This window comes from Lutjanus erythropterus, chromosome 1 (genome assembly GCF_056507025.1).
Source record: "Lutjanus erythropterus isolate fLutEry1 chromosome 1, fLutEry1.hap2, whole genome shotgun sequence".
Lineage (NCBI taxonomy): Eukaryota > Metazoa > Chordata > Actinopteri > Lutjaniformes > Lutjanidae > Lutjanus > Lutjanus erythropterus.
The window spans coordinates 22371406-22385241 of record NC_139317.1 but is presented as its reverse complement, the minus strand read 5'-3'; the positions used below and the strand labels follow the sequence as shown (position 1 = coordinate 22385241).

Genomic DNA, 13836 nt, shown 5'->3' with positions numbered 1-13836 from the left:
CTCTGCCTCACGGCATTCATTCATTTAAAAGTTTTTGGACACACATTTTGCCTGTAACAAATATTGCACCCCCTGCAATTTGAAAATTGTAGAAAGCCACATTGTAATTTTGATGAAATTTTGTTTAATTGTGCAGCCCTACCCCTGAATCAACCTAGAATTAACAAATTTGTTGAGGATGAATTCATAAAAAAATGTTTTGTATTATCAGATCGGGGGTGGAAGTACCTAAATACAACTATTCAAATTACTGTAATTAAATAACGAGTATTAAGTGTTATAAGAGTTTCCATGAATATTATATCTATTAACATATATTCTTGTCCTGTATAGGTGGTCAAGTCCCTTTTCAGTGGCCTATAACAACAAGAGTCAACAGATCCTGCACGTGCTGCATGCTTCAATTCCCAAGAGCGGTACAACTCAGTCATTGTTTTGTCTTTTGTTACACGTGACTGTAAACACACTGGTTGTGTTTACCCTTTCAGCCAGGGATTTTCAAAGTCTGAGACTGTGGGCCTTCCCTGAGACAAAGCTTGAAAAAAGGCACCCCTTAGTTTACTACAATTCCTGGCCTATAGGTTCATGCTTGTGATTGTGTTATCTGATCCCATAGATGCTCAACAATTGCGCTAAGATAGCTTAATATTGCTGTTAGACATAATTTCAGACACCGCATACCACATACATTACAAAAAAATGTCATTTTGGATTTTATTTATATAAATAAAGAATATGAGCCGATATAGCAATGTCAGAACTTTTTTATTCCCTGATATCAGTATGGAACTGGTTGGGCTCTAATTTGTAATATGGTTTCCATCCCACCTCTGCAGGGCGATCAGTCAATCACTAACTGATAAAACTATTTTGTGTTGTAATAAAACTATTTTCTGTGTTGGCTGACCCAACTCAGCAACCTGAGATAAAGTATTTTATTCAGCATCACACGAACCTTTCTCTTATTGATCAAAGTATCTCATTTAGGAAACATCAGATCAGATGGCTGGGAAATAGTGTTATGGTGTAGCTCTCCAGAAAGCATTATTAGACACTAATGTGGGGGAGTATCCTAATGGTGCTCACTCTGGCCTGTGCTAATGTACGTGTGTGTGCACCCTCGTAAATGTACTGGAAATGTGGGGTCGGCCCTACATCATCACCACAGTTACTTTGCAGAATACAGATCATCATTCATTATTTCCTATTCACTGTGCAAATCCCATAGGATGCTTCTTAAGGCCATTACTTCACCACTCATAGCCCCATCTCAGACCCAGCTTGCTCTATACTCTGCTGTCATCGTCTTGTCCTTTTCTGGCTTTTCTTGGACACGTCACTGCTGTTATTGGCTGAGCCCCCAAGTTGAAAGAGAGGTCAACAACACTGAGAAAGACATTTACATTGCATAGAGAGAGTGATGAGAGAGACAGAAAGTAAAGAAGCTCACTCTTTCCCAAGCAAGGACTTGACTGCTGCTTTAAAAGAGGCGTGTCTCCTCTTCTCATCTTTCCCAGCGACGCAGGCCTGGAGAAGAGAAAAGATGAAAGCAAAAGAAGTGCAATCACCCATGAATGCAAAGCAAGTCTCACTTACAGCTATTCTCGAATACTTGTCAGATACATATCCGCTAAGTCTAGATGTGTAGTTTCTTTTTTTTTTGTACCAATAAATGGGTTTGATATGATTACATATAAGCCACTTACCAAGTCTCACATACAGTATAGCAAAAGTGTCCAGTATACAACTATGACTTGTAGAGCTTCAACAATTAGTTGATTAATTAATCAGTTGTCAACTATTAAATGAATCCCCAAATATTCTTATAATCGATTAATCATTTTGAGTCATTTTTAAGAAAAAATGTACAAATTCTCTAATTTCAACTTCTTAAATATTAATAGTTTCTGGTTTGACAGGTTAATCAATAATGAAAATAATTGTTAGATGCAGCCCTAGAGATTTGAGGACAAGAAACATACCTAAAATTATGTTAAAGGGTTTTTGGGGATTTTTTTCTTATCTGGATCAAGGGTCTAAGAATAGAGGGTGTCGTATGCTTTACAGATTGTGGAGCCCCTTGAGGTATATTTGTGATATTGGGATATATAAATAAAACTGACCTGACTCCTCTTGCTAATTCATGGTCATCACTGGCCCTAGACTACTAACATGTCAAATAAGTCCACTCACCTCCTCAGGCTCTGCTGTCTCTGACGTGTGAATAAACTGTGCGCAAGTTCCCTCAGAGAAACATCTAAGTCATGCTGTGCTCTTGTTGTGGCTCGAGTTTATGATATCTCATCCACCACCCTGCAGTGCTCATCACTCCATCCTTAACTCTTTCATTACCGCAGCTTAGTACAAGGACATCCGCAGAACAAACACTGAGCCATCAACTGTTTTCATGCAATATTAATAATGAATGTAGTAGGAATTGTGTTTATTATGTGTCAATATGTAAAATATCAGTGTTTTTCCTGTTCTTTCTTTCCTAGAGACTAATCATGTCCTCTTGTGGCTGTTTTGTTCATTTACAGGACATTTTGCTGAGATGTGACATGAGCAGACTGGTAAGTAAAAACAGCAATAAAAGAAAGCCCTTTTGATTAGAAACAGTACTTGTACAAAAAATATAAAGGTTTTCACTTAGTAGACTACTTTGTTGAAAACTATGCTCTTAATTCTGTATCTTAAACTGCAGTTCCTCAATTTAGATCAAGACAATTACAGTACATTCGTCTGGACTGATATCGTCAGTGTACGTCATGTTGCAGAGAAACCGAAAGGCTAAGCTGTCTGTACCTCTGGTAACATCAGTCTCTGGGTCAGTCAGAGATCAAAGCACGCTCTGATATCTTTGCACAGCAGAATACACAGTCTTGTATCGTGAACTCAGATTTACTGCTGTGGCTGTAAGCAGCAGGGGGCCCATAGTGCCTGATTTAGCCTGACAGTGTTTCAGATTATGAGGGTAATCCTCTCAGCTCAGGTTATTAGGGTACTTTTAGAGCTGACTGTAGAGGACTAACTTTTAGCCCTGGGCCTGTATCATTTTGATTGACAGCAGTATTGTCAGATGGATTATTTAACTGCCTTATCATCCTTTACTCTTATCTCTTCTCCTCTCTTCAGTAGTGTCATGAGCAATGCCATGGGGATCTTATTAATACCTGACTTCCTGGTGGTTATTTTCCAGCTTTTCAAGGCAGTCATTTTAAGTCATTTTGGCAATAATGTTGTAACTGTGGAAGCATCTTAGCAGTCATCCTGCAGCAAAGAGAAGGTCCTAAAATAATACTTTCAATAACTGTCTGAATAAAGCAACGTAAAAACTAAAAGACCTGGAGCTTAGCATGCAGTAAGTCCTGGAAAGTATTATTAGGGTATTATTTTTTACCAGCTGACCTACACTTAACAGTTTCGTGATGCCATCACCCAGCACTGGCGTCACCAGTTGATTGGCTTACTGAAGGAGTGACACTGTCACATAGTTAGGGAGTACACCCAGTGGGCCAGATCTAGGTCCATTCAGTCTATTCTTAGATTTCTTTTACTGTGGTGAGAAACACTGCACAGATATTTTTATGAGAGTTTTATGTAGAAACTAAATTTTCATTCAAAATGCAGAAATAAATATAATTCATTGTCAGAATCAGCCACTAGATGGCACATTGACTTTGTTTTTGTTTCCATACAATATTTGTCAATGGCCTCATGCCATTCATTTATATGTGGGGCAGATCCTGTGGCTACTGTGCATTTTGCTAATTTAATTTAGTCATACACTATACTTTAGGAATAGATGAAATTGCAATTTAAGAAAGACTGAAGCTCCCAAAATCACTATCTTTTATTGGAGTAACACTGGAGGATATTTTTATTGTATAAATCCCTGCATGCAAAAGAACAGGTTAAAAAAAAAAACACGCTAGTAAATCAAGATCTTAACTTTGCAAATAAAAATGAAATTAATTTGAATTCTGCTGTCTGATCTAATTGAATAAATAACACTAAAGACAACCAAAAACAAAAACTTTGAAGTTTTACCCATCCAATCTCACTAGATGGCAACAGAGAACATACAATTACAGTTTAGACCTTCATTATGCTTCTGTATAACCTGTTCACAGCCATACTACAAAGGTTTGAACAGCTGTAATTGGCTTTTCTAGTGAATTAAAACAAAGGCAGAATATGCCCTTATGATCACACTTTTAATGAGTATGAATTGATGTAAGATAATTTTATTCCGTTACAGGTTTCTCTTTAATTTACTGCATAATTTCATTGTAAATTGTTGAAAAAAGCAGGGTGAATATCAAATTAGTGCATATAGGAAAAGTTGCTAATCACATCAAACAATTGAAAATTACTATCTTCCCCTAAGGATCTGGTTAGTTTGACTTTCTACTATTCATTGAATTAGTGATGTGATCTATTGTAAATCTGTGTATATCTGTGTATATTCTGTGAATTTCTGCAATAGGGTACAAGTAAAACTAGAGGATAAGATGCCACGTTCTCACTTCTTGGGCTGTCCTCCGTTGGTCCTCCTGGTCCATCACTCTGTGCAGTGCACATGCCGACAGTTTGCTTTGTTGGACTGAACTGAATAAAAAGATATAAAAGGAATACAGCCAAAACAGAAATCTGTAATATATACTGCATGTCTTAGTAGTCTGAAGGGGTGATAATGTGTCAAGTAAAGAGATCGGCAGCCTTGAAGTCTCGAGGGTCGTGATCAGTGCTTTGTTGAAGCTTTTTTTGTGTGTGTGTGTGTATGTGTGTGAGATGCTCTCACAGGAATGTTGGGCCGGAACCCCCCGCATTGGCCTTCTCGTGTCTCGACCATCTACCATTGAATACAGATGGAGCTAAAGCCTCAGCCTCCTCTGATGGCTTTAGGGCTGCTCTGTGGTGTGGGGTGAGCCAACAAATATGAGCTGAACCAAGCAAGAATGTGCCTGGCACCCTGTCTGCCCTGTTTTTTTTTTTTTTTTTTTTTTTTTTTTTTTGTGGAAGGGGGGGCGTCATAACTAGGGGAATGTAGTGAGGGGAGGGGAGGCTCTAATGAGACCCCGTAATCACTTAACAGAGACCAGGTGCTCTGTGTCTTTTTGTAGCCGGGCACTCCAGACAATAGAACACCACTTTCAATTTACAAGGCCAGGAGAAAAGGAGGTCTGGACAAGGTCTAGATTTTGTATGCAAAAAGTTTATTGAATAACAAAGTTATTGCTTTGACACAAATAAAATAGAGCACATTTACAAATATATAATATACCTATAAAACATATCCTATTACCACAGTTTGCAAAAGAATAATGACAAATAGCTACAATGCCCATATATATTTCTTCCTGTACAAAAATAGTTCTATCTGCATAAGTACTTTAATGTAACCTCTATATAATATTTAAATAAAGACATTCATATATACATATACCTGCAATAAAAAAACAAATATAGATTGCACATGTTTTTATACAAAACAATAATAATTTCAAGTATATTTCAATCCATTGTGGATTGGCAAATATCTCACAGAATCTAAGGCATTTTCCCTTATACAGTGTCCAAAACTTGATATAAACTGAGAGCTTCAGAGCTCTGTAGCCTATCTTCCTGTTTGGCATTGTGATGAAGTTGTCTTTTCCTGATGATTCATTTGACTTTAAGTCCAAATGGAAAAGTGCAGACAAAGTACTGACAGTTTGGAACATGGTGGTATAATCCTTAGAGGATAGCACTTATCAAAGTCTTGGCCTTGAGGAAGAAATGTGTAAAGTCCCAGAATGTTAGAAGAGAGTTCCCTCTTTAAGCCAGAGGATGTGTCCACTTTGCCAGGTATTAGCACTCTTCCTGTGCCTCTGCCAAGCAGAGAGCAGCACCTGTAGCTCACTCCACGCTGTGCCATCCAGTGTCTGTAAGCCAGCTGCAGTTGTTTGCACGCGCTACATCACTGAGCTGCAACGCTCAGGCTTTAGAGAAGCTCAGTGCAGCCAATCTTGCTCTCACTCAGTCCTCACGCCTGGAAAAAATGTGCTGGAGAATACTTGGCAGCAGTCTGAGGCATCTCGAGAATTTTAGAACAGAGCAGAGGGGACACTAACTCCCTCGCTTTTGTTCTCAGCTCCTCTTTCAAAGTCCTGCTCATGTCCGTCTGAGGAGAGCCTCTAGCTTGTGAACTTGTGAGTCAGTTATGCTCCACACGGGCCTCAGCCTGCCCTGCTCTAGCCTTAGTGTGACTCTGCGCTCTGGAAGAGACCGACGCCTCCGGCCGTATCCCTGCGGGCTGATCTTGTCAACAGGGGCGCTCCCGATCTTCAACTTGCTGTTGAGTATGTGCAGGCGGTGTGCCAGGTCGTGCACTGTGCAGGTGCCCAGAGCACAGCCCTGTCTTCTTGACTGGTTGGCTGAGTTTTTGGACCTCTTGGTTCGGACATTGATGTCAGTGCTGGAGGACAGAGGACAGAGACAAGAGGACATTAATCAATGCTGTTTGCTCCTGAGTTATTAATGATTGAGTATTCTCTGCTGAAATTGTGTATTCCTTTTCTATGACAAGCCAAATACATTAAAATGAAAGTTTCTAGATAGTTTGTGTCTCACCTGGAATGTGGCAGCAAAGTATCCCTGATATCTTCTGGTCTGACAAAGTGCTCCGACTCTTCTGTCTTCTCTACTGATACGCTGTCAATATCCCGTCTCAATCTGCTTTCTAGCCATATGCTTAGCCTGGAAGAGGAGGAGGAAAAGTCAGTCATCAGTCTTAGGTAGATAATTCAATAGACAGGTAACTGCTGTCACGTGTTCACATCTTATATAAGATATAAATGTTTTAATTATTTAATGAATTACTCCTAAAATAACTCACCTTTTTTTCAACTCCTGATTCACTTCAAGTTCCACACAGTGTGCTACTGTCGCCAGCAGACAGCAATAGAGGAAGGACTGGAAAATCGATTTCATTTTGACTCCTGTGGAGAGAGGAGAAAACATTTGTTAGTTATTTATTTGTGCTGTAAAGTAATGTTTAACTGCATGAATTTCTACTGTCCCTCTCTGCATGTAAAACTCCCTCATAAATTATTCCCATAGGTGCCACACTGGTGCTTGCTTACACAAGAGTCCAAAAGCCAAGTTATTTGCACTTATCATTCATTTATTTACAATGTTAAACTAAGGTCAGATTTTGCTCGGTTAAGTAAACCTACAACCATGCTTTGGGCCCCTGGCCAATAATGTGAAGGACAGTCTACCAATGAGGGGTCCAAAATAGGCTCTGCTCAAAAGTCAAACAAAAACTCAAGTGCTGGTCAACTCAGCCAACTGATTCCACTGAAAAAACAATAGCAAAATTAATTGCCATTAATAAACTGCATATAATGCACAGCCTCTGTCAGATGCTTTACACCGTGAAGGCAATTCCCTGACAGACACACACATTAAGAGCTGAACTGCTTATATAACCAGACAGATAACCTGTCCTTGCCTCTACACTTGTGCCCTGACCTCAAAAATCAAGGATAAAGACATCAGCTGGAAGCACAGCAGATCATAACGTCCTGTATAAGAAAGTGCACATACCTGTAATTCTGTGATAATTCAGCTGGATGAGAAAGCTTCTCTTGTAGATTCAGTTGTAAAAGAGTACTCCACAGGTTTCTTGATATTGCCACTGGTTCTGTAAGGCAGCTGTGTCACTCTGCTAATAGCTCCTACACACCAGACAGGGAGCCTTTATACAGGAGGTGGGAGGGGCTCATTGACCGACACACGGTCTCAGTCTCATCCTTTTCCCCCACCCCATCCAGTAAATTACAGCGCTGTGCTGCTTCTCATGTAGTACAACAATACAACACAGTAAAAAGATAAAAAATGAAAGCAGAATTAATTGAGCTGGTAAAAAAAAAAAGTAGTGTTAGTAGAGCTCAAATAAGAGCAGTGCAGTCACTGCATCTTATTTTTATTTGCACTGAGTCAAACATGAACTCTTTTACAGCTTAGTATGAAAGATGCATTAAAGTTTTAAAAACATCATAAAATGTTGTTTTTTGTATTTCATTATGCATATGACAACAAATCAATGTTCATCAGTTACGTAACTCACTGTTCCAGTAAGAGTACAATATGTTCATCTCAGCCGAGTGCTTTCTATAAGGGAGGTCTTTAGAAATCTAAATAATCGCCAAAGAAAAGGTTTAAACATTCATCTTGTTATATTTGAACTTTAAGGTCAGTTAGTTAAAGTTTTTGTTAATGTTCCTTTTAGTCCGCCTGGCTAATTGTATAAAATAAAATTTGAGGAATGTTTCCACAGGCTTTTCAGGGCACTCCCTGACACTGTGAAGTTCCATGTCGGCTTCGAGTACACTGGATGATGAATTTGAGATTTGGAAAGAAACCAGCATTGAGTAACTGATTAAATGTGTAAGTATGCCCAACTGTAAACACAATATACTCAATGAATTTGTTTGTACAAGGCAGATATTTGACTCGGGACTCACAATATAATTTATTTGGATATTTGGATGAATGTGGAATGGAATTTTACAATTACCTAAAAATAAATCCAGAGACAGAAAATTAACTTGAACAACAATCTGTGACGTATGAACAATATTGACTCAGACATTTTTTAAAATAATTCTGCTCATGTGTTGCTGTTATAAATTATAAGTAATATGACTTCACTCTTTGCCTCAGGAATGAATACACAAGAATCTATTAGGTGATAAATGGGAGAGCCATCAAGTCTGCCTGCCTGCACCTCGCAGAGGATATCACCTCCTCACATGATTTGACTTCATCAAGTGGCCAGCACAGTGAGTCACTGTAAACCCACACTGCAGCACGTTTTACATGACCACACTATGTCCATGTGTGTCTGTGTTGAAGCTAAATAGGTTAAAGCAACATTGAAACAATGATATTTCAAATGAGAGCACTGAAAAACAGGCTCAAAACGATATAAATAACACATTTTGTGTATCACAGCCTTCATCCCACTGACCCACAACTAGTGTGAATCTGTCTGTGCTAATTCACACCTCAGAAACGTGACGTGATCCCAGAAAGACTGAAACCATACCGCCTAGCTGTACATTAAATTTGTGAAATGCTGTAAATACCAGTGTAAAACCATTTGATTTTATCAGCATAGAAATTCCGGTGTAGAAATTTCTCAGAGGTGAGGTGTAAATTACTTTTACAGATTTCGTCAAAGTAATGCTTTCAGTTTTGTTTTTTGTTTCAGTTTCGATGAAGGGGAGCCTTTCCACATAATTTTACTTACACTTAAACACTGGACATTCCTTACTAGCATATATGCATCCTGTAATTCATATCTTCCTGTTTTACATGGAACCCTCTAAAGTTTATTTATATCTTATGCGACCTCATTCCACACATGGTATCATATTTTAAACACAAAAAAATACATAAATGTCAAACACATGTGCTGTAAACCAGGAAAGGTTTTGTAAGCACTTTGTAATGATAATTGCCTCTGGCAGACGAGTAATCCCCTTTACCAGAGTTTATAACAGGAGATTGTGCAATCATGACAACAAAATTCTGCTGTTGCTTTTTGGCTCCTTATATAGCAATCTTTTGCTTGTCTTTCACGAAGTTGTTGTCGTAAGGCGACTGACACTTTTTTGTGACCTTTTACTCTACATGTGGGCAGGTACAGGTGGCAGGAAACCTGAGCAGTCATGTGTGCCAGGAAGAAGAGGGTGTCAACCCCAAAGGCACAAATTTGAAAGATGATTCATAATTATGATAATGCGAAGTTGAACCTGTCACCTTTAAGTGTGTTCAAGGTCTCATGACTTTTCCAACATTCTTTTGTAATGATAAACAATTACATGCAAACACCCGCTCTGTATTTCTTCACAGTTTGGCCCAGGTTCAACCGTTTGACGATGTCTGTCTTCATCTTCCTCTCTCTAGCAAACAAAAATAATAAGTGGGATAGAAGTAGAGAGAATGAGAGACAGAGAAAGACAAAGAAAAGACAGGAAACAACAATAAATTTGATGGATGTTAAAAAAAAAAGATGAAGAGTGAGAGAAAATGCTGTGGAAATTGCCTGCTGTGTTCCTGCCATTGTTGACAGTGACTGTGGTTTGTGTGTTCCCCTTGCACACATTAGCTGTAGTTCTGATTTCCATGTGCTATTCCCTGTGACAGTTTTTCCCATTTTCATAAATAATTCATATTTTGCACTAACCACACGAGTTTGCCCGGTCCTTGCACTGTATGTCAAATCACAACCATGTTCAGCTTAATAGAGCAACTTTAAAACCACAAATGATTTTTCCTTTGTAGCACTTGCCACAAAATTGGAGCATTAAGTGAGATTGGATTAAACACAAATATGTGAGTCAATTGAATAAGCCCTGATTTTTTTAATGTTGCAATTGGGGTAACTTTGTCATGTTACAATGAGAAATTAATCTTAGCTTTCTGAATTTTTGTGTATTTCAGTGTAACTAGTATTCCTTTGTACTGACTTGACTGGTGGTTGGTTTGCAGTAATATTTCAACATTAAAATATATGAAAATACTAGAGATATGTATATATTTTGTTGAGTTACGTATTTGCATAATGGCAGAGAAGTCCATAATTTATACAAGGCAACGGTGTGTTTCTTGCTAGGCATTGATAGCTAGTTACAAGTTGCTGGAACTTAGGGGAAAACACGGGATGCATCATATATATCAGAGAACCAGGAAGGAAGCAGGCGAACCTGATTAAACGCAACATGAATAAAACTTAAATACTATGTCGTCCATGAACATGATTTCTTCCTTATAGATTTTCATCAGCTATGGTGGTTGCTTAAAAGTGAAGCTAACAACTCCCATGATCCCACACCACTTCACAACGTCATCAAATTATGTATTATTTTATTGTTTTAATGTGAGAGAGGCCCATAGTGGCTGAATTTACATATTGTGTGTTTAAAGGAGCAGTGTGTAGGATTTACACATTGCCTCATGCTCCCCTTCCAGGCATTTAGGAGAACATGGGGTGACCACAAAATTCTTGGTTTGTACATTCAGGGCTAACATGGCAGGGCAACATGACGACCTCCATAGAATGGAACACATAGAACCGTAAAAGGATACAAACTGGGCCTTTAAAGTTGAGGACTTGTGTGCAGCCCAAATATTTGCCCTACTAAGTGTCACTGCTATGATCAAAATTAGCATTATCACTGTATTGTTATCTACCCATGGAATTCACATCTACTGAACCTAACACTGATGCACATATTACACACTACTCTGTCATATTTACTATTCAACACATGTATTTCTTAAATTATCTAGTGTTTAGTGAGTGTTTTTTCAGTCATCCTTGACACCACTTTGGGTCAGGTCCACATAAAATGGGAGTTTTAGACCTCTAGGGGGTCTAGAAAGCTCCCAGGGCGTCTCGAGCAAATCCAGAAATGTAATTTTGTAGGGCTGCACAACTTTTTGAAATATTATCAAAATATTATCAAGACTGCATTTTAATTAAGTACTGTAGTGCCTGCAGAGCTGCTCTGACATGCAAATCTTATTCTCTGGATGTAAGAAAACGTGTTTGTTTGGTACCGACACCAACATATGATCATCATCATGATTTTAATAGCTTTTTTTCAATGAAATAAAAATAAAATTGTGATGCAAAATGATAAGACCCACTAATCTAGGATTACAGTCATAATATTGTTCAAAATTATCGCATTATGATTTTTTTTAACATATCATTAAATCCTATAATTTCCCATTTACAGTATTGCATTAACCAGACAGTAATGGTTAGGACAACAGGTTTCCCACTAAGGTTATCAACATATTTCCCGCAGTTACGGTACAGTGTAGAATAACTGTGGTGTGCCAGTTGTCCCTGATCTAAAGAAGGTGGGGACCCCCGATTTTAAAGCTAAAAAGAGTCTCTCTGTTGGGGACACAGTGCTGTATTTGTAAACTGAAGGGCCCACGCCCATGGATGTCTCCCGCTCCCTGCACGCAAGCGCAGTGGCACTCCTTCTGTCAAACATGGCTGTGCTTTGGAAGAAGGAAAAATGCTGAATTGTGTTGCTATATCTCGGGAAAAGCAGCAGACATGGCTAGATTGGCTGACTATTTCATTGTCGTGGGATACGATCAGGAGAAAGCCGGTAAGTTTGGCGGCAGATTGAGCTGTGAAGCTGAGGTTTGTGTCCAGGCCGTCAGTCAGTGTGTGATGATGTTGATGCTACATAGCTCTGCGCTTAGCTTCACGTTAGCCACACAGCTACCAGGGAGGCGAGACTGGGAACACTTTTCCCTTTTCCCTCATTAACCGGCCAGATAGTGAATATCATCCGGCGGACATGTGTTTATAAACGAAGTTCACAGCTGATAGTAAATCACCTGCGCATGTTTACACGCGACGCGATGTGATATTTGACTTGGATCAATCGAAACTTTTTCCACGGATTCAAAAATCTGTCACATCCTGTCCCTGTTGATTGTGCTCCTGTCAGGTCCGGGCTGGGGTCTGGTTTCACTGCCAGCTAATAGGACAGACTTGCTGAATAATGCTCACTAAAGATCATATGAAACCCACATCTTGCTGCCCCTTGATCATATAGGTTTTGCTGGCTCTATTGAGGTCAGGATTGTTGTTGGTAGCCACTGTTTGCATCCATGTTTTGCGTCTTCTTGCGCAATGATGGTAGCGGTGGTCTTGCTACTTGCCCCTGTCCTGCACGTTGTGTTTTGGGTCTATTTTTACCCGCTGCAGCCGCACCTGTCAATGATTTGTTGTGTTATATTTGTTTTTGCCGGAAGAGTGCTCAACTTTTTCATGATGGGCGTAACGTTACACAGCTGCCTATGAGGAAAGGCAGTCCTCCTTGTGATCAGCCAGATCCTCTTCCCTCCTCTCCTCTGTTGTTCTGTAGTGGGACACGGAGCTTCCCAGAATTCCACAGGTCCATCCTCACACTTTTTTTTCATCCAACGCAGGACACACAGCTTTGCACACGTTTATAAACATTAATAGATAAACGGATGAAAACATTTTGGTGCTGCACATACAGTATTAGTATTGATGTTTTTAATTTTCCATATTCCTAAATGAAACTTTGTACAGTAAACAGCTCAAACCTTTGCAGTTTAATCTCATTCATTAGAGCTGTACGATTAAAAAAAAAAAATCTTGCAACTATTTTGACAGTGATTGCAATATGATTCATGATTCGTGTGGATGATAATTTTTCTATCACAATTTAAAATTTACTTTTGTAAAGAATAACAAAATCATGATGATGTGACATTTGTTGGAATCTGCGCTAAACAAACATGTTTTCTCATATCTAGAGCAATGGTCCGAGAATCCCCAAGGCTCCGTGGCGCCCTGCCAGGAGGTCCATAAAAAAGTTTTCACATTCATTCATTAAATTATCATGATATTTTAAAAGTCATTTAATTTATTTAATTTTTACAAAAGCTTAATAGTTAAGCAAATAATCTCTAAATTGTTTTAATGTAAAATATTTCATGCATTACATTCTAACAGTCTGTAACTGTGCTACACATACAGTTATGAGAATCCAATAAGAACTGTTGCTCAGTGAGCAGCCTGGAGAAAGTGAAAAATATTCAGCAAATCTTCCTTAAGGGAACAAATTCAAGTTCCTTCCTAGCCTCTTGCAGTGGCGTTCATCCAGCACCATGTGTGTCAAAGAGGGTCCAGAGCAGCTGAATCCTCTTAGTCTCCATAGCTTGCTATGCACAACAGGTAAACACTGTCTTTCATCAGCTCTGTGCATCCCAGCGCCAACT

At 39.0% G+C, this 13836-nt stretch overlaps 2 protein-coding genes across 3 annotated transcripts in view; one reads left to right on the top strand and one right to left on the bottom strand.

Moving 5' to 3' along the window:
• Window positions 1-13836, top strand: part of sbf2 (SET binding factor 2) — a 142020-nt gene that overhangs the window by 1776 nt on the left and 126408 nt on the right. The window contains exon 1 of one of the 2 annotated variants that reach the window (XM_084716974.1): window positions 12027-12185. The exons of the other annotated variant lie outside the window; for it this stretch is intronic. Within the exon in view, the coding sequence (XP_084573100.1) occupies window positions 12131-12185 (55 nt within the window). The 5' untranslated portion in view covers window positions 12027-12130. Of the gene's footprint in view, window positions 1-12026; window positions 12186-13836 lie in introns of those variants that run through there. 2 annotated transcript variants of the gene reach the window in all.
• On the bottom strand, window positions 5199-7732 carry adma (adrenomedullin a). Its single transcript, XM_084724225.1, has 4 exons — window positions 7594-7732; window positions 6881-6983; window positions 6616-6741; window positions 5199-6460 (listed from the first exon to the last, which is right to left on the bottom strand). Exons 2-4 carry the CDS (start codon window positions 6973-6975, stop codon window positions 6157-6159), a joined length of 525 nt encoding a protein of 174 aa, XP_084580351.1. The 5' UTR covers window positions 6976-6983; window positions 7594-7732; the 3' UTR covers window positions 5199-6156.